This window comes from Archocentrus centrarchus, chromosome 15 (assembly GCF_007364275.1).
Source record: "Archocentrus centrarchus isolate MPI-CPG fArcCen1 chromosome 15, fArcCen1, whole genome shotgun sequence".
Taxonomy (NCBI): Eukaryota; Metazoa; Chordata; class Actinopteri; order Cichliformes; family Cichlidae; genus Archocentrus; species Archocentrus centrarchus.
This window is the reverse complement of record NC_044360.1, coordinates 19,231,711-19,253,135: the sequence shown is the minus strand read 5'-3', so window position 1 is coordinate 19,253,135 and position 21,425 is coordinate 19,231,711. Positions and strand designations below refer to the sequence as shown.

Below are 21,425 nucleotides of genomic sequence, written 5' to 3'. Positions count from 1 at the left end.
CTAGCACAGAACCCTGTGGAACTCCATAATTAACTTTGTACCTTTAATACCTATAGCAAGCTCTAATCTCTGTAATAAAATGTTATGGTCAACAGTATCAAAAGCTGCACTGAGGTCCAACAGGACAAGAACAGAGATGAGTCCACTGTCAGAGGCTGTAAGAAGATCATTTGTAACCTTCACTAATGCTGTTTCTGTACTGTGATGAATTCTGAAACCTGACTGAAACTCTTCAAATAAACCGTTCCTCTGCAGATGATCAGCTGTTTTACTGAGGGCTTTTTTTTTTTATAGAGCAACAAACTCTTTTGCCAGGCTAAATGAGCATCTTTTAATTTAGTGAGATGCCATTCCCTCTCCAGCTTACGGGTTATCTGCTTTAAGCTGCACTTTTGTGAATTATACCACAGATTCAGGCACTTCTGATTTGAAGCTTTCCTTTACAGAGGAGCCACAGTATCCAAAGTCGTACACAGTGAGGATGTAAAACTATTGACTCTACCTCACTGGGAGCAGAGTTTAGGTAGCTGCTCAGCACTGTGTTAGCACATGGCACTGAAGAGCATAATAGTGAAGGAATGTGCAATCCATTAAAGTAAATGTAAATGTTACAAAGAAATGATCAGACAGGAGGGGGCTTTCAGGGAATACTGTTAAGTCTTCAGTTTCAATGCCATGTTAGGACAAGATCCAGAGTATGATTAAAGTGGTGGGTGGACACCTTTATATTTTGAGAGAAGCCAATTGAATCTAATAATAGATTAAATGCAGTATTGAGGCTGTCATTTTCAGCATCTACATGGATGTTAAAATCACCTACTATAATTATTTTATCTGAACTGAGCTTTAAATCAGATAAAAAGTCTGAGAAATCAAAAACTCTGAGTAAGGACCCGGTAGATGATAGATAATAACAAATAAAACAGTTTTTTGAATTTTCCAACATTTTCATCCTGCTGTAACCAGGTTTCAGTAAGGCAGAATAAATCAATGGGGGATACGTGTTTGCAAGACAGCAGGAATAATCTGTGACATTTAAATGCTTTGAAAAGTATCTTAAACGACATTCCCACACACAAAAAAATGTGCTACATTCGGGCCTAAACATTATTTCCACCACACTGCACATTGTAAGTTGTCATGATCATTTTCCACTTGCTTGCATATTATGCTGAGAGATCATGGATGAGCTTAATCCGGATACCAGCTGCACGTTGAAATGTGGACCCCTTTTCAAAAAAATCATACAATGTGCTGCTCCTGGCTTCTGTTGCACCCTGCTGTGAACCTATTCAAGGTATTACAGACCTCCAGCATCCAATCTAGAAGAGCAGAATGGGAATCATACCAAAATGTTGCAGAAAATGAATCCCCAAAAGGGGAATTAGAGAAGATCCTCCTGGATTAAAAACACAGCAGGAGATGGTCCTTAAAGCAAATACTGCAGCAGTAGGTATGGTACAAAGCTCAATGGTGAATGTCTCCATGAAAACCTTCAAAGGGATTGCTAATTAAATGCCATGAGGTGCAATATGCTCCCACCTAACAAACGAGAATTCATATTATATTAGAATCGCTTTACTTTAGAGCTGCATCCCCTCAGAACATCCTGTGCACATTAAACTCATGCAGGCATGGAGCTATAATTCACTTTGATATACAGTAGATGTGTGCATATACAATGTAATAAGACCTATTAGGTGTATAGGATATGTGTAGGATACAGTGGGACATCAGTTTAGTCTCTCAATACAAATCAGTGTGACCAAGATTATCAAATAAGATCTTCTCTTTTGCACACACATTTCCAGAGTGGCACGACAGCGGTGCTGCCTGAGGCATTAAGTTACTGTAGAGTAACATCAAAGGTCTCACCCAGTGCACATCCTGGGGGATATGAAAAAAGCTTTTTTGCCCTCATGAATACCATGAAGAAAAATGTAAAAATAATAGAAATGTAGGTCAGAGCTTAGATTCGTGGATGCTTGGAATTGTTTATGAAAAGGTCAAAAATTTGAATAGCAGATATCAGGGTTCAACTCTTACCTGGAGATAAGGGACAATTTTGCAAAGAGTGTTTCCAAAGAACCACGTCTCTGTGATGTCTACTATGAGACTCGCAGGCAGGCAGATGATAGTGACCAATACATCCGCCAGGGAAAGATTCACTATGAAGTAGTTGGTCACTGTGCGCATGTGACGGTTTTTCCACACTGCAAAACAAACTGAAAGTGATGCACAATCAAAAATGGGCCAAAGAAACATCTATAACATCAATGTATTGAATTTTATTGTAGTGATCAGTGTCGTGAAAGCACGCTGTCAGTAACAGAGTTTAGATTACAGTTTTTCTTGATTGCTTTGGTGCAGTTCTCACATCAGAAAAGTTATTCTCACCACTCCTAATGCAGTTCTCAAAACAGTTAAGTTATTTTTCATAATACAGACTCATCTGTGCAAAAAACACCTTTTTCACACACTGCAAAAATGCAAAGTCAGTTAATCACTTCATCTCTGTGACCAATGAATGTGACCATTTCAAGACTTGGACGCCAAATGGTTTTTTTGTTGTTACAAACAAGTTATGCAAAAGATCATCTATGAATGCACAACACATCGGACCTTGACCCAGATGGCACACAGAGGCAGAAGACCACAACGGGTGCCACTCCTGTCAGCCAAGGACAGGAAACTGAGGCTACAATTTGCACAGACTCACCAAAATTGGATAACAGAAGATTCCAAAAACGCTGTACTCCAATGGCCTCCAGAGTCACCAGATCTCAGTCACCAGTGGAGCAACTTTGGGATGTGGTTCAAAGGGAAATTTGGATGAGCAGTTGACAAATCTGAAGCAACTGTGTGATGCTGTCATTTCAATATGGAGCAAAATCTCTGAGGAGTGTTTCCAGCACCTTGTTGAATCTATGCCACAGAGAATTAAATGAGCTCTAAAGGCAAAAAGGGGTCCAACTCAGTACTAGCAAGGTGTACCCAATAAAGTGATTGATGAGTGTATATGCTGTATAGCATATGCTTGTGTGTAATTAGCAGTCTATGACACAAGAGTATGTATTTCTTTTTGTTTCAGTTAAACCTCTTATGAGGTTTTTAAAAAAAAAAAAAACCTTCTGAGAATGTGTTGATATTTGTTTTCAATTGAACGGCGTTTCATTGCTACCGCTGACAGTGTGTGACCGACCTTGCTCTTTCATACATACTTGAGAAATGTTTGAAGTATTTTGATTGAAAACACTAATGCAATGCTGAAAGTGAGACAGCTAGAGTTCTGACTGTCAATACTACAAGCTGTTTTGATGCATTTTGCATCAACACAATGTCAAGTATTGTGTATTGGTATCTATAGAAACAATAGCAGTGTGTAGAAAAACAATGAGAGAGGGTAATGTGGGTGGGGAAATGTGTCACTGATTTGAGAACTGTATTGAGAGTTGTGAGAATGTCTCACATGTGAGAATTGCACCAAAGCAATTAAGAAAAACTGTCAAATTAAATTGCATCTTTGTTCCAGTTGCCAAGATATTTCTAAATCAGGAAATTCATACAAAGCTTCCATAGACATTAAAAGAAAGACATGATGTACAGTACTGCGCAAAAGTCTTAAGCCACCCTTCATTTCTTTATATTTTCCTTGGTAAATGGGAAATAGGTGCAGTGATTTATAGAAATGTGCAAACATAAATGGAAATTCAGTATATTAGGCAAAAACAAAGTTTGTACAATTCTTACAAGCTTGAAAGTCCGTATTTGGGATGACCGCCCTTATTCATGGCCCCGGACTCTCTGAGGCAGCTTTCTTGTCATTTTTAAGTACTCTTCAGGAATAGTTCTCCAGGCTTCTTGAAGGACATTCAAAGCTCTTCTTTGATGTTGGCTGCTTTTTGTCTTGTTCTCTGTCCAGATGATCCCACACTGCTTCAGTAATGTTCAGGTCCAGGCTCTGGGGAGGCCAATCCATGACTGATAGTGTTACATTGTGTTTTTCAAGCCAGGTATGTGTGTTTGGGATCAGTGTCACACTGAAAAATGACGCTGTTGCCACTCAGACACTTTCCAGATGGTATTATATGGTGGATAATACATTTTCTTCATTCATAATTCCATCCATTTTGACAAGATTCCCAACACCACTGGCTGAAATGTTGCACCAAATCATGACAGAGCCTCCACCATGTTTCAGAGATGACTGTAAATACTCATGGCTCTTTCCTGACCTCCTCTGTACATATTGGACCAAAATTTTAAAATTTGAATTCATCACTTTCTAAAAACTTTTGTCAGTGATTTTCAGTCCAGGTCTTGTGTAATTTGGCGTACCTCACCTTTTCCCCCTTCCTTCAGAATGGCTTCTTGTAATGAAGCCTGGTACCGCCCCTCTCATTTTGCTCTCCCTCTCTCACTCCCTTGCTCTTGCCTCTTGCTTTCTCTCCAGCTCTCAGGGGTTTGTGTGACTGTAGTTTCCATCAGTCGTGGTCAGGGGCTTGAGTGTCATAATCTCATCTTCCACAATACTTAAGGACAGGGTTTTCCTTTATCCATTATTTAATTAGCTACAAGTGGTAAGTCAAAATAGTTAAAATGTCTATGTTTATCTCATTGTGTGTGATTCAAAGTCTCATCTTCTTTCCCTGGAATTCCTCATGTGTGCTGCCCTCAAGATCCTCATCTCATAGAATAACTTCCATTTGGACTCAGTGTCCTGTAGTGTGCCCCTCCAGCATCATTGACCCTAACATGCCAAAGACTATAACATCTTGCAAATGTACCTGCCTGCCAGTTCCTCAAAACACACATTACTAATTGGATTGCCTCTGTTAATTAAACCCAAGTTTGTAAATAAAACCTTTAAACTGTGCTGTGAATCTGAATCCGTCTTCGTGTCTTTGTGTTGGTCTGCAACCATGGCACTTTTTGACAGCCACCCTTCCACTGGACATGCCTCCCTTAACCATAAAAGAGAAGATCCATATTCTTTCACCACATATGTTTATTCAGTATACAAAGCACCAGCTTAAAACACTGTGGAATAATTTTGCCTGCTTGTGAACCAAGGCAGGAGTTCACATCTTGAAAGCACTGCTCCTTCTGTCGTAGCCAAGCAGACAGTAAACAGAAAGTGACAGAAAATGTGTGCAAACCAAGAAAATTTTAATAGCCTATGACAAACACTCGAATCAAATTGGGAGTTAATAACTGTAAATACACTGAGATTAGATGAGGCTTCAGTAAAAAGTAGGTGGATCAACTGAAGGGCTAGATGCATCTCTCAGGCTCTGTGTCAGATATTTACTGGATTTTTTTCTATTTCTTAAGGACATTACTTTCTGTTTATGTGCTGTAGATTTTTCAGTCTGCCACTTCTTCTTTTGTCCTCCACTTTCCCAGTTTCCTCAATTTTTGAGGACACACCGCAAATTATACCAAGTTTTCAGCAAACAGCACTTTGGGAATCACCTTGCTGGTGCAAAAATATGATTTTATGCCTGTCAAACTGTGTTATCTTTGGTATTTTTAGTAGATTCAAGTAAAGAAATGGGAACAAATTATGTGTTTTTGTGATGGGCTGCTAGCAACAAAGTGCCTAATTTAAATACAATTTGAAAGGTTTTTGCTAAGTTGTCTGTTATACAACACTGGTTCATCCTTTGAGTTAGGTTCCTTTTTCTGCTTGAATGATTCATAGGTCAGTATTGAGTGGCTTAACAAAGCAGAAATGCATTCCTCTGAAAATGATCATGCACAAAGACTGAACTGAAAATGAGTTAAGTGAGTAAAAAAAAACTATTGCTCAAAACTACTATAAAAATTTCCAAGAAAGTCTGGCTTGTTGGAAGTAAAATATAAAGAAATGTGGGGTGGCCCCGACACCTTAGCACAGTACTGTAGGTTCAGATATTTTGCCTTGTTTGTTTTTCTTTGGGCACAGATGAAATTGGTGGCGTCACCTGTCGAGGTAATAAAATGCATCCTCTCTCCTTTTTCATGCCACAGTAGTGGATATTGCATAGCCACAGTAAATACGGTGGGAGATAGCTGTTGCTTCTGAAATAGTTTTTAGTATTTATTCTTGTGCACTGAAATTATAACCTAGAAAATGAAAAGAGTTGGAGGGCTGGTAGAAAAAATGGCTCTGAAGTAGCAGAAATGCATCTTTTTTTCTTTCTTTCTTTTTTTTTTTTTTTTTTACAAAATATATATTTGCAGAAGGAAAAAAATAGCACTGCTGAAAGTAATAGTTTCAGTCAGGGAATCTTATGCATACATTTGCCAAAGGCTGCCTAACTATAACAAGCCAAGAGGTTTACAAAGGCATCATGTATACTTTTTAAAAAACTTGATTTTGTTTCATAGCTACAACACAGTGAATGACATATACAGCAAAGAACTCCCGCTGCAAAGTTCACCTTCTCTCTTTCCTGTGCTGCTGTTCTAAGTTTTTGTTTCTAGTCAGGAAAAGAATTATAGATTAGATGGCACTGCCACAGAGAATTGATTCACTCCAACAGGAGTTCCTGGAAAAATACTGTGATAGCTGACAAGAGAACGCATAGACTGCACAATTAACAACAACAGAGTGTGAAATTACCTGGCAAACAGAGACCAGGGTGGGTTTCAGGTGCAGAATTCCTATTTACAAAAGACTATTTACCTTTTAGTAACAGTATGTGTCTGCTTCATGCTCCTGCTCCTGCATCATTCATAAATTACACCAAAGGACTAAGATATTATATCCACTCACTTACAAAGGGCATAATCTTAAGATCCGGATTTCCGTGGATGGTAACTGCTCCAGCTTTTGCCAAGGCAACATGATGAAGGCACCGATGTGGGGGATTGACTACTGACCATCAATAAGGTGTTGGGGGATGTGCTAGATTAAAGTACATTCAGAGAAGCCTCCATCTCACAACATCTCTTTGCCAGATAACACAGGGCAGCTTCAGAGGGACAGCACACTGGGCTCTTTCCCAGCAGACATTCTCACTTGCCACAGCAGGAAAAGCACAGGTGCAGGTGTTAGTGATAACACATGACAAACAGAATGTAGCCACTGCTGAAATTATTTATTATGCATCCACTTTAGAATGAATAAGAAACTGGATTTGCTCTGACTACACCTTTGCATTAGCTCACAAAATTAAACACACCAGAAAGAATGATAAAGAAAGAAGTTTTCCTGCCTTAACAGCTGGAAAATGCCAACCAAAAACTCTGTGCATACCCACACTGTCCAGGCTGGCTTTCGGGCTCTTTAGTTTGCTCCTAAATGCATTCAGTACTCTGTACATTCAATTATGACTGTGGTAAGATATGATTATAAAGAGGGTTCATATATTTACTTTTCCTCAGGCCTGTATATGTGACATGATACTGCAGATCTGCGGTGAATTATATAAGGAGGAGAAGAAATCTAGAGAGTGATTGAACTATGCAACACATCAAAGAGAAGATACAGTCAACTTAAATTATCTTCTTGTGCATATCTGATCAGTGCTTTGAATATGAGAAGTTGCTACAATGCTGTGAATAAATCTGAGGATTCTTGAATAGGAAACTTAAAATTACTCAAAGAATAATATTGAGGTCAACACGTGCTTGGTTCCACTGTTTTAGATCATTTTGCAGTGAGACACACTGCTCCGATATAACATTCTGCCGGTATGTTAACATTTATGTGAGCTACTGATGGTCTATGCATGTCTTTTCTGCTGGGGAAAAGATGTATATAAGCTGCTTTTTTTTTTTCTTCTTCCAAGTGCTTTCTGTGTTTTCACCACTGACTGCCATTGCATCACTGCGAAAGGCGATTCAAACCTCAGCCAGGGCAGGTCCAACTGGGCCTTTCAAACAGTGGAGTTTGCATGTTCACTGAGTGCCAGTGGGGGATTCCTGCAGGAACTCTGGCTTCTCTCATCATCAAAACCATCATGGGTAAACTCTTCTATGAAGTGCTCTTGACTAATGCACTGGCTTAGAGTCTCTGGGCACTGCCTGTGGCTGCAAACTGCTCACTATATGTGAGATGTTTGCCAGTAAAGGATATATATAATGTTAGTTTAAAGCTTCTCATGCAGGTAAAGGAGCAAAAGCACTACAGGCACTGTCAAAAACTGAAGCATTACATTAAATCCACTTTCAGCTGCTCTTTATTCACAGGTGTTTGACACAGCAGGTAGCTCTGCTTGTTTGATTTGGCAAATATTTTTACACCAGCTGACACAACCCCCAAGGGATTTGTGTCTCCTCCTGGGATTAATCTAGGGAGCTTTCGTTTGTTAGGCAAATGTGTAAACCACTACACTTACATTAAATACGGTAAAGCCATGGAGGATGAATGGACCTTTCCTGATACAGAAATCATCCGATATACTGTATATTGTATATACATCCTCTACAAAGAGCCATACAGATTTTTAAAAAGAAATGACCTTCCATGACAGGGAACAGCAAGCTTTAACCTACCATAACCAAAGCTAATTAGCCTGTACTGTACTGATTATGATCAGTTAAATAAATAAATAAATAAATAAGGCCAAGATTACAAGTGTAATTTGTTAAACAATGTGCAAGGGCAGAAGATGAAAGGAGAGTCTCTGAATGTCTCTACAACAAACAGCAGGAAATGAAGGCGAGGAATCATCCTATGGTCCAATTTAGCCTTTGTTCATCCAATTGTTGACCTCTTTAATCAAGTCGGTGTAAATGTTGAGTCCTGCCCAGGTATCCTTTTTCCGATAATGTCCAAAGGAAAACACAATCTTAAAGTCATGCCATTTCAGATAAAGGGCAAGCAAAGTGGAGAGAGTGTGCATCACACAAACCTTTAGGGAAGCTGCATAAAAGTCACCATCACGTCAGTGTATGTCAGGCAAAGTCACTTTGATTTGACAAAGCCTGATATAAAAGTTTGAATGAGATAAAGATGTTTCATTAAATGTGTGCATCTGTGTCTTTGTCTAAGTTACATCTAATTTTAATCTGTCTTACAATATGTTCTGCAGCAAATCACTGTGTAAGCAAAAAAAGCAAAGAGTCCGTGCCACTTTCTGGCTCCTGATTACAAGCTCCATCTTGTGAGAAATGATTTATCCAGTATTACCACAAATATGTCCATACTGCAGCCAAACCTGTGTTACGTTCTTGCTCCCTTTTGTGCAGCCTCACAAGGATATGAATCAGGCTCAGCAGGGAGGCAGATACGATGATTTAGGCTAATCTAGGAATGATTTCTAATTAAAATTGACAGCTTTCGCACAAAACAGTTGTTGCCATTTAAGACAATGTTTTGTTTTTTCATATTAAATCAAATAACTACCTGAAATACATGAAAGTGTCACGCATGTACGTGAATAAATGACTGCTTTGTCAGCCCCAGAAGTTGTACTTATTCATATTATATTAACATTTTTTCTCAGTTGCTTTGGTGTAACTCTCACATCATAATTAATACAGTTCTCAAATCAGTAACACATTTCCGCACCCATATTAGCCTCTTTTATTGATTTTTTTTTTTTTTTTTTTTTTTTTTAACACGCCGCTGTTATTTCTATGCATACTTCACTGATAAAGATATTTGTTATTGTGTTGGTGCACTTCTCATCTGAATCTCACAGATCATCAAAACAGCTGGTACTTTTGTTAGTCAGAACTCTAGATCTCTCACTTTCAGCATTGCATTGGTGTTTTCAATCAAAATACTTCAAACTTTTTTCAAATATGTATGAAAGAGCAAGGCCGGTCGCACACCGTCAGCAGCAGCAGTGAAACTGCTCTTCAACTGAAAGCAAATAAAAACACAACTTTTCAGAAGACGTTTAATTGTAACAAATGGAAGCACATGACCTCCTTTTGACTTCAGAGCCCCCTTAATTTTCCTTAATTCTCTGTGGCATAGATTCAAGGTGCTGGAAACATTCCTCAGCGATTTTGCTCCATATTGACATGACAGTATCACACAGTTGCTTCAAATTTTTCAGCTGCTCATCCAAATTTCCTCTTCAACCACATCCCAAACGTGCTCCAGTAGACTGAGATCTGGTGACTGTGACTTTGAATTTTCTGTTGTCCAATTTTGGTGAGTCCGTGCAAATTGTAGCCTCAGTTTCCTGTTCTTAGCTGACAGGAGCGGTAAGGTGATCTGCCAGTAGATCAGCAGTTTCTGAAAATCTCAGACCAGCATCAGCAACTATGCCACATTCAATGACCTTTGTTCACCATTCTGATGCTCCGGTAGAACTTCAGCACACTGTCTTGGCCATGTCCACATGCCTAAATGCTGTGAGTTGCCAACATGGAAGCAGCATCAGGCTGCAGCACACGAAAAATGCGCACATGGCAGAAATGTGCATTAACCCACCTGACACATTTAATTGCTCATAAATTGAAGGTGCCACTCTGGATTGTTCCAGCTGCTGAATTGATGTAATGTGACTCTACTGGATTATACAGTAGTTGGTGCTATATTCTCAGATTGTATATAGTTTCTTTGTTTTCTGATGCATGATGCATTAGCTTTTCACAAATTCAGCAATTTTATAAAGTTTCAAATGAATCCTGCACATTTCATTTTTGTGTGTGGACACTTTTTCCCTCTACATCAGGCTCACATTTTTGCTTTACTCCAAAGTCAGAGAGGTTTCGATAAAAGTAAGTAAAAAAAAGTCTGATGTCAAAGTCTTGAAATGTTGGTGAAAGTATTTTTAATTCATTGATCTCTCTTTTTCTCTTTGGTGCAATTCTTACATGAGGAACGTCATTCTCACCCCTCTTAATGCAGTTCTCAAAACAGTTAAAACATTCCTCATGACACAGACTCACCTGTGCAAAAGACACAAGCAATCAAAACCTTTTTCACATGTCAAAACATGAAAAATCTGTCAATCACTTGATCAGTGGATAAAAACACTTTCACCACCATTTTAAAACTTAGACACCTTTTTTATTTTTTTTTACTTTTGTTTTTACTTTTATCGAACTTACCTTACCTGACTTTGGAAAGAGAACTGCAAAAATGTGGGCCCGATGTAGAAAAAGTGCAAAGGTAAAAAGGGGTCCAACCCAGTACTAACAAGGTGCCCCAAGCAGTTGAATGCATGCGTGTAGAATATGCTTGTGTGTAATTAGCAGTGCCATGACATACACCTGTGACACAAGAGTGTGTATTTCTTTTTGTTTCAACTAAACCTCTTCTGAGAAGGTGACGGGCAGTTTCACTGCTACCACTGACGGTGTGTGACTGGCCTTTCTCTGTTTTGATGAGTTGTGAGATTCAGGTGAGAAGTGCATCAACACAATAACAAACATCTGTATTAGTGAAGTATGCGTAGAAACAACAGCAGTGTGTACAAAAACAATGAGGGGGGGTTGAGGAAATGCGTTACTGATTTGAGAAGTGTATTAAAAGTAGTGAGAGTGACTTTTATGATGTGAGAATTACACCAGAGCAATCATGGAAAAGTGTAATGTACAATGCCAGTTAACTATTTGATGTTTCTAAGATGGCAGCAACCTCATCTCTCGCTCTCTCTTTGTCAGTGACAGCAAGTTTTGAACAAGCAAAGGGAACGTAAGGCAGCTGTTCTCAAGTACTTTGATCTTCAGAATAAATGGCTGAATGTAGGCTGCATCAGAGGGAAATGGCATATAAACACTTGACTGGAGGAGTCTGCACAGGCATGGGAATGTTAACTTGCACTGAATAAAGGTATCAGTGTTTAGCACAGCTTGACATGAGCCACACTAGGCAAATGAATCTGATATTGGTTTACAAAGGTACATGAGGCACAAACTGTCTCATATGTCAGCAGCATTTGAAATATTATTTGATTGAGAATGTGGTGTGGTTCCAAATCTTAAAAACACATGCTATGCATCGTACAGACAGCCTCGTCCGTTAGGTTGTTTTGAGCATTGTCAGAATTGTTTCGTCATTTAATTAACTAATAACTAATCATTTTCAGTCAAAAAGTCATTTTTTCCCTCATATGCTAAGATTATTGCAAAAATTTTGCGGTACAGCAGGTGAGAGGACATCAAGCAAAAGACAGGAAGACAAATAAGATGTTGGATGGGAAGAGGAACTCTGAATCATTGCAATCAACAAGCAGCAAGCAAATTACATTTTGAAACAGAATGGGGTCAGCACCTCTGCCACCCAATGTTCGCCCTCACAGCGAGAGAGAGACAAGCATACTGACCTGTAATGCACTGGACACAACCATCTGTCATGCATACGAGCTGGAATGGATAGAAGTGAACTGAGGGTACAAGAACCCGTCCCCTGGCTGTTGAGCCCTCATGTGCCCAAAATATAAAGATAGCGCATTAAAGTCAAGAAACAAACTAAGAAAAACATTGCACAGACTAATGTAAGGACAGTTAACAAGTATGTCGTGTCAGATAAGTATGACACAAGATTGAAGAGGGGAAAAAAATTGACATTTGCTAAGAAATAAGAGTGACTCGAGAATTCACTGCAGTGAGATGAACTTGTTTGAAGACCATCTGATGACACCAGGGTTTAAAGTGTGCTGGAACCATTCAGAATGGCACCTTCAGTTTATGAACAATTACATATGACAGGTGGGTTGATGCATATTACTGTCATGTGCATGCTTTTCGTGTGCTGCAGCCTGACGTTGCCGCCGGTGACAGTATGGAGATACTGTCAATACTGACCCTCAACACATTCCTTTTTTTCATCTCACCTGGTGGTGCGTTTATGGTACAAATGCACAGTAAATAAAATTGCAGTTGTGGTACTTCATCATTAAACTAGCACTACAGAAGACAAGCAAGTGTAAACAGAGTAAGTTACTAAGTGTCCTTAGTATTGTCCTGATTCTTTTTTTTTTTTAGTTTTTAAATCAGATGGCTCTACGCACAATTTATTGATGAATTGTGTTTTTTTGAAAAGTCTTGCAAAACAAATGAAGTGTACTAACTTTGTGCTTTTAAAATACTATACTAGGCAGCTTAGTGCCAGGTAAATTGGTTAGTTTGAAGTACTGTGGTAAAGTTTACAGTAATGAACTATGCTGGACTGGCAGAGGCCATGGTGTGGCATTTATAGTCAAGCATAAATCACTTCAACGTGATGATGCTGATTAGAGGCTGGAAATCAGCCATGGCAGCTCATGAAACACATGCTGAATTCAGCTGGAATTCAGCAGAAAGAGCAGTGACTAATGAAGTAGCAGCACATGTCAGCTGATCACAGCCTGTATACAAAGAAAGATCTACTGGAGTTCACAAAACAGGTTAAACGACTTATTTCTATGTGATGCTTTTCCCTACGCTTCATTCACTGCACTCAGAGTTTTCCCACCTGCCAAATCCCACTGAAACCCCTGGATGACACCACCATCACTGCCAAACACAGACATGATGCTATGAGTGTACCATTAAAAAAGGAGAGAATAATAATAACGTTAAGTTAATATGCATGACCTTACTTTAGTAATTACATTAAATTTGAGTTAATTGGCATAATACAGCATAACAATGAGCATGGATACAGTATTACAGGAATTGATCAAGCTAATGATAGTGTAATTTGAGTTGTTATGATATTCTGCTTATTCACACTGGCAAATTCCAAAGCACAGGTTGATCTGCAAGCTGTCTTTTGGGAAAGCTCAATTACAGTGCCAAAAACTTGCAAGTTGCTGCATTTATATAATTTTCAGTTGCAGTTAGTCCAGATCATTGGACCTGTGGTACAAATGAACACTAACTGGGGTGGCTGTAGCTCCGGAGGTAGAGCAGGTCATCTACTGATCAGAAGGTCGGTGGTTTAATTCCTGGCTGCTCTGGGCTGCACGCCAAAGTATCCTTGGGCCAGATACTGAAACCCAAGTTGCTCTCCGACACAAGCGTCAGAGTATGAATGTGTGTGAATGTTAGACAGTAAGCACTTAGCTTAGTTACTCGTGGAAGTGCTTGTGTGAATGGGTAAATGTAAAACGTTTTGTATAAGTGCTTTGAGTTTTCAGACAGAGTAGAAAAATGCTATATAAGAACTAGTCCATTTACCATTTAATTTTTGCAACTGTTTGACATATTAAAGCCAAAAACTGTGAGAAATGAAATATACATTGTTGAAGACAGCGTCATGGTCTCTCCACCCTCATGGCTCTCTCTCCTCTCCTGTGTATGTCTCTGGTCTCAAGTTTGAGGGGTGGAGCTAGATCCAGATTGTCACCCTCGTCATCTGACTCACCTGGGAGTAAAGAGACACACCTGTTCTGGCTCATCTGGTCTCCTACCTAAGCTGGCTGGTGGTGGTGGTTAGTCTTCGCTGGATTGTTGCCATAAACAGTTAGTGCTGACAGCTTTCCTTCAGGTTTCCTGCTGCTTACTCCCCTGCTGATCTTATGCCTGCTTGTCTCTATACTTAGGTATCTGGGGAAAGGAGTCAAGAACGTTTCAGATGGGCTATGTTGAGGTGAGCTTTGGACCACAGGACCATCACGGAAGAGAGTCAGAGTGGGGTTTCTTGTGAACTGGACTGGACACCAAGAGAAAAGAAGGCTTTTCTGTTGTTTTCCCCCTCGTCCCCTGCACATTGTAAATAAACTGTCAAATTCTAACCTTGGAGTTCTGCTTGTTTGAGTCCACTAGCTCCCAGCCATGACACGTGGATGTTGTGCGTTTATGCATCCCACATCAACTTTGAAGACTCTCAGTGCCACGGCTCAGCCACCAACAGGCAAATGCTCTCAGTTTGTGATGATAATTCAAGTGAAGTTACAAATGGTGCAATTATAGGTGTTTACTGAAACCAAAAATATTTTAAATGCACTTTATTTGTAATTGTACGGCGGTGTGTTTTACTCTGGACATTAGTAGCTAAGATTATTTGCAGAGTTCTAAGTCTGTTCATGTTCATTTAGATTAAAACACAAACTGTACACTAAAGATAGAATTACCAAAAAATCACCATGATGCCACTCACTGGTTTGTGTTTTAAAGGCTTAATGTCAGCCTGCTGTCTTTCTGTTTTTGGAGCCAAAAGTGAACTACAAATGAAGCAACTGCAATCAATTCTGTCAATTCTGGTGACAAATCCAATTATGTTTTCTAACTATAATTGCCAGATTACATGGTCATTTCTGTAACTTTGCTTACATGGTAACTTCTGTTTATGAACATGACAAAATATTGACATTCAATACTGTAATTTTCTACAAAACATTGCCAGATTACAGCTCTTTCTATCACTCTAAAATCAAAACTCAAAATAAACTGCTCCCGGTTTAAAAAAATATATATTTAAAATAAACTGCACCATATCCCCCTTTATCTGAAATATTTTACATGTGTGCATTGCTCTATAACTGCCACTTTGTGGTGTTACTATGGTGCTGTGTTCTACATTGGTAATTTGACTGGTTTTAGTGTTTGCATTATGAGGAAACAAAATAAAATCCATCCATTCATCCTCTGCCACTTATCCGGGTTGTAGGGGCAGCAGTCTAAGCAGAGAAACCCAGACCTCCCTCTTCCTGGACAACTCCTCCGCCACATCTGGGCAGACACTGAGACATTCCTAAACCAACCAAAAGTTATAATCTCTTCAGTGTGTCCTGCACCTGCACCAGAGTCTTCCCCCCTGTAGGACATGACCAAAACGTCTTGCCTAAGAAGTGTCTAGAAAGCATATTGGTCTGACTGGCTGCTTTCAATGTGGAGGAGTAGCAGCTCTATTCTGAGTCCCTCCTAAATGACCAAGCTCCTCACCCTATCACTAAGGTTGAGCCCAGCCACCCTCATTTCTGCTACTTGTATTGATCTCATTATTTTGGTCAGTTCTCACAGTTCGGGGTCATAGGTCAAGGTAGGAACATAGCTCGACTGGCAAATTGACAGTTTAGCATTCTGTTTTGCTTAGCATTCTCTTCCAGTTCAGCTGTCAGTGTCCTGCTCCACTCTCTTCACTTGTGAACATGACATACTTGAACTCCTCATCCGCAACTCATCCATGGCCTCTGACTTTGAAGTGCTAATTCTCATTCCCACCACGTCACACTTGGCTGTGAACCACTGCAGTGTGAGCTAGAGGTCAACAGCTAATGAAGCCAAAAGAACCACATTGGCCACATGAGGTGGTGGTAGCTTGGAAGGTAGAGCAGGTCATCTAATGGTTGGTGGTTTGATCCTTGGCTGTTCCAGTCTTCATTCCAAAGTATCCTTGGGAAATATACTGAACCCCAAGTTAATCTTCTTTCTTTTCTTTTCTTTTTTAAGCTGTCCTGTCTGGCAGCTTAAGTGAGCAAAATTATGGTCTGCATGCTCTGTTGTGCCAAACACATTTGCTTTGCCAAGAGGAGCTCTATGTAGGTTAGTTTTGTTAGTCCTTTCCTTTCTTTATTTGATTATCGACATTGGTATGATATAGCTTTAATATGCAAGAGCTAACAGGCAGGGTGGAGAAGATTAACGAAAGGAAAGAAGTGATGAAGAGAAGTAGAAGAAGGGAAAAAATTGTGTGTGTGTGGGTGGGGGGGGTAGGAAAAGAGAAGAAGCTAAAGCACACGTAATGCGTCACCAACTTCTACATCAGAAAGAAATGATATTGAAAAAAGAACAAACAGCACCTGAAAGAGAGAAAAACAGAAACAAGCTCATAATCTTGCTTTATTTGTGTGTGTGTGTGTGTGTGTGTGTGTGTGTGTGTGTGTGTGTGTGTGTGTGTGTGTGTGTGTGTGTGTGTGTGATGAAACATATTTGATAATGAGGGTAAGAAGCCACACCAATGCCCCCCAGACAGATAAAGACCCAGAAGAACCAGGCCATCCACAGCACTGAAGATCCGAGACCACACAACCACATGCCCAGCCCAGCCAAAGGAAGAGGGAGGCCCTAGATGGAGTCCCAGAAAGCCAGAGGCCAGCCACCCCAGACCACATCCCCAAACCAAAACATCCGGCCACGCACCCTGGAACCACAAAGTGCCCTCACCCCAGGGGGAGCAGCAGCAAACAGTGGAGAGTGGTAGACCCCCCCACCCTGCAGGACCATGGAGCCAAGGCTCTGCCAGACCAGTCTTACATACATATACAGACACATACTGGCCACATACACATAAATACACACAGGCCACTCACAGACCCGCTGAGTGTGGGCAAACGGATGCCTCCCCAGAGCCAGGAGTGAGCTGGGGTGCAGCCAGACCCTTCTGCTGGAGGGGAAAAAGGGACAGGATACATAAGACCGAGAGGTCTACCCCTGGAAGGAGAGAGCCTCCCTGATTCTCCACACCGCACCGCAGGGCGGGGAAGAGTGGATCCAGGGCCTGTGGAAACAATACCCTGCAGCACTGCTGCGCCTAATGCCAGTGCCCACCCCCCCTCGTAAAGGATACTTTAGAGCATGCAGACACCAGTCACCCACCTGAGTCTGTGAGAAACTGTCCCAACCTGCCCAAACTACCCAACAGCTTTCTCCCTCACCTGAACACCCCCCCACACACACACACACAAAAGAAAAAAAAGAAAGAAACTGTGGGTACCCCTAAATCCCTGAAGCGCAGACCCAACTTCCTGCTGTCGGCCAAACCACCGCACATGGTGGTGCACCTCAGGGGGTACAGACCACCCCAGCGCAGAGAGGGACACAGCAAGGAAAAGGACAACAATGGAATGCCAATAATGGAACTGCTCAGTGGAAACCAGAGAGAATCACATACAACCAACTGTTTTTTAGATGAGACAGACATTCTCTCCAGGCTAGAGTGGTCTAGAAGTAAATTTCAATATAACCCACAAATTGTTTTTTTTTTTGATTTCCAACTCATGAAGATAGTTTTCTTAGTGATGCAGTAAGAATTATGTGTGATGTATTTTCTGCCATAATTAATTGACTTACATCATCTAGACTGCACAGTGTGGGTGAGGTTAGGATACAGCAACTAAACACTGTGGATCCGTCTTCACATATCCCCTGTCAAAACCTTTAAACACTTGTACAAGACCATATAGCATGGATACAGTTCTCAGAAGAGATGCTTGTGCAGTGGGTGCATAAGTTTGAGTGTGCAAGGCCCATTTTGTTTAGTGTGTTCTATACAGGAACTTGACCATAAAAGGAGCCCAAAATGGCCCAGACTGCTTTGTCATTTTCTGGGTCCAATCCAGACTGGAGCAGAGGAAATGTGCGAAATAAATAAAATACAAATAATAGGTCAAATGCATATCTTAAAATTATCATTAAGGATATTGTGAGTGACTTGGCTGCAAAACACAAGCAATGCAGCAAGGTCACAAGCACTGTGAGGTGTGTTTAGAAGTTGCAGGCCTCCCTGTAACAGGGTCAAACAACATTAAACTGAACTGTCAATATAAATGTTTTGAATGTGAACAAATTATCCAGTTGTTCTAACCCCATCAGGATTGTCTATCAAAACTGGTATAACTAGCACTACAATATTTCTTTTGCAACCTAATTTAGTGATGCCTAGAAATATATATAAAAAAGGACTTTATGCACAATAAGTCATGGATTTATAAATAATAACATAATCCAGCCAACTGATGTTTGTCCTGTCAGCTCTCAGTAACCCACTTGCACAAAATCATAGGCAGATAATACATAGGCAGAAACTGAAGTGTTGCTAGATTACTGCAAACTGTAGTGAGACAAAGAAAGTGAGGGTTTTTTGTTTTTTTTAAGAAACACCATCTAGCAAGCCAGACACATTTGGATGGAACTGGCAAGCATTGCTATGCATTGCTAAAACCTAATGAGTGTTAGATAAGAGGTGGTCAGAAACACACTCCAGCTGGATAATATTTGTTTGTTTCTGCAGGATGTTTAAATAGGCAACTGCTTGCCAAAGAAAATTGCCAAAAGAAAATAACCTCTTCTTATAGTGCAGAATTAATGAGTTGACTTATTGGGAACTTTAGTTCAAGCCCGTTTATAATGTTGTGGGAACCAATCCTGCAGACCAAACCTAAAAATTTTGGTTGAGCTTCAAAATGGGCAAACCCGATTCAAATGGTTTTATATACTAATTATTTTTATGCTGACACTTTCAAGTCATCATAAAAATAAATTTTATCTGCATTTTCAGTTAAAGGTTTTGCAGTAATCTCACAAGTTTATCAAGTTCATGGTTCGAGTATGGAGGACTGCTTTGTATTATATCTGGAAAAGAAAGCTCATAATTATTTTTAAAAATACAGTATGACTTTTAAATACCAAATAATCCCCTAAAATGTGCATGTTTAAATTCTTGTTTTAACTGTCTCCAGGCATTTTTTTTTCCAAAAGGACATTTGCTCTTCATGTTACTTTTTTTTTTTTAACAAAACATTATGAATTAGTATACAAGTACATACTGTCATGTTGTTCAAGCTATTATTTAAAATATGCTGTTTGATTTTTCAGAGAAGATTATCCTTACTTAGCAAGAAACATCTGAGATGTTGGCATGCTCACAGAGAAAGAAGATTGAACTTAGGTCCAGTGATAAACTCATTGTAATTGAGGAAATAATTAGTTCTTTCAATACAAGACTGTAAGGTCTGCTAAAGGATAAACGGACTGGTACTTGAATAGCACTAATATCCTCTAACTGAGCACTGAAAGCTTTCATTCTTTGTCCAAGACTGACACACACGCTTACACTACAGTGGATGCGTCAAGGGGAAGTCTGGGTTCAGCATCCTGCACAAGGACGCTTCAACATGCAGACTGGAGGAGTGAACGCTCTGATTAGAGGACGTCTACCCTCCCCCAGTTGCCCCTGCTGTGGCCTGTGGGTATCTACCACAGCAACAGATGTGCATGCCTACTTCAAAGATCTCTCCTCTGAATGCAGTCATAATAAGTTTAAGTTTATCACTAAAGCCAAAAAAAAAAAAAAGCCAGCATCTGTTCCAGATATATCCCCACTGCCCTTTACAGGGCACATTCCTTAAAAAATTTAAATGAGTAGAGAGTATTTAAAAGTTAACCTATAAAAATGTGTTTTCAGCAGATTTTTTTTTTTTTAACTCTTGATTCAGCTGAGCTAATGGGCTGCGGGAGTGCTATTCAGAGTTTAAGCACTACAACTTCAAAAGCTTTATCATCTATAGATTTAAAGAAAGTGAATGGACCAGTTAAGATCAACTGAAAGCAGGCAAGGAAGGACTGAGTGGTTCCTATGTAAAAGTGGTTACAATGAAAGAGATGGGAGATGATTTTTTTTTTTTGCCAAATTCTGACTCTACCATCTGAATGTTGCAACAGAAATTGAGCTTCATCAGAGCAGACAAAGTTTGTCCACACATCTATTGTCCAATTTTGGTGAGACCGTCATGGACCCCGCTGGCCTCTCCCGCTCTGGGTCTCCCATTCTGGTCATGTGTTTTTAACCAATCCTGTGTTGTAGAGTCGGTCCTCCTCCAACCCTCAGCTGCTAATACACCTGGGCCGGTTTCTGCAGCTGATTATGTTTTGGGTGATCATCTGGCCTATTTAAGTGGAGGAAGACCTACCCTTGATGCTGGATTGTTATTTACCTCACAAACCTGGAACCATGGAGTGCATGCCTGAGAGTGGGTGCGCAAGGAGAGGATTAGAGGAGAGCCCAGCCAGCCACCCCTTCCCAGTAGCACAATTCTTTGTTTCGAGCACTGTAAATAAATCAGTGAAAGCAAGTCGAACAGTCTGCCTTTTGAGTCCTCACTGTCCCTTCAGCCATAACAGAGATTGTGAAAAATTGTAGCCTCAGCTTTCTGTTCTTGGAAACTAGGCTACATGAGTGGCACCCAGTGTTCAGCAATGCTCTTCTGCGCACCTTGTTTATAATGAGTGGTTATTTGGGTTACTGCTGCCTTCCTATCAGGTCAAAGCAGTCTAGATATTCTCCTCTGACCTCTGAGATCAACAAGGCATTTCCCCTCAGAGAACTGCTGCTCACCCTTGTTCAGATCATTCTCTGTAAACCCTAGAGATAGATGGTTGTATGCCCAGTAGATCAACAGCTTCTGAAATACTCAGACCAGCCCATCTGGCACAAAGAACCATGCTACATTCAAAGCCACATATATCACCTTTCTTCCCCATTCTGATGCTCAGTTTGAACTTCAGCAGGTCTTTTTGACCATGTCTACATGCCTAAATGCATTGACTGCTTCCTTGCAATTGGCATATTAGATAGATGTGCTAACAAGCAGTTGAACAGGTCTACTTAAAGTAGTGACCAATAAATATATCTTTCCAATGATGCAATGATATTGGCCAACCAGTTACTAGTTGGAGTTTTGGCGACCCTTCCATTGCCTCTCAGCTAAAATGTGGGTGCTTGAACTTGGTTCCCTTTAGCAGGACCTTAACTTAGTTAATACAATCGTTAAAATTAAACCACTATTAACTGAATTTTTGGATGACTTGGGGGCTTTTGACACAAAGTG

The 21,425-nt window shown here is 40.2% G+C and overlaps 1 protein-coding gene across 1 annotated transcript in view; it reads right to left on the bottom strand.

Moving 5' to 3' along the window:
- The window catches only part of hcrtr2 (hypocretin (orexin) receptor 2), a 29,218-nt gene that overhangs the window by 5,270 nt on the left and 2,523 nt on the right, over positions 1-21,425 (bottom strand). Inside the window, exon 2 of the mRNA XM_030747620.1 lies at positions 2,047-2,225. Within this exon, the coding sequence (XP_030603480.1) occupies positions 2,047-2,225 (179 nt within the window). The remainder of the gene's footprint in view (positions 1-2,046; positions 2,226-21,425) is intronic.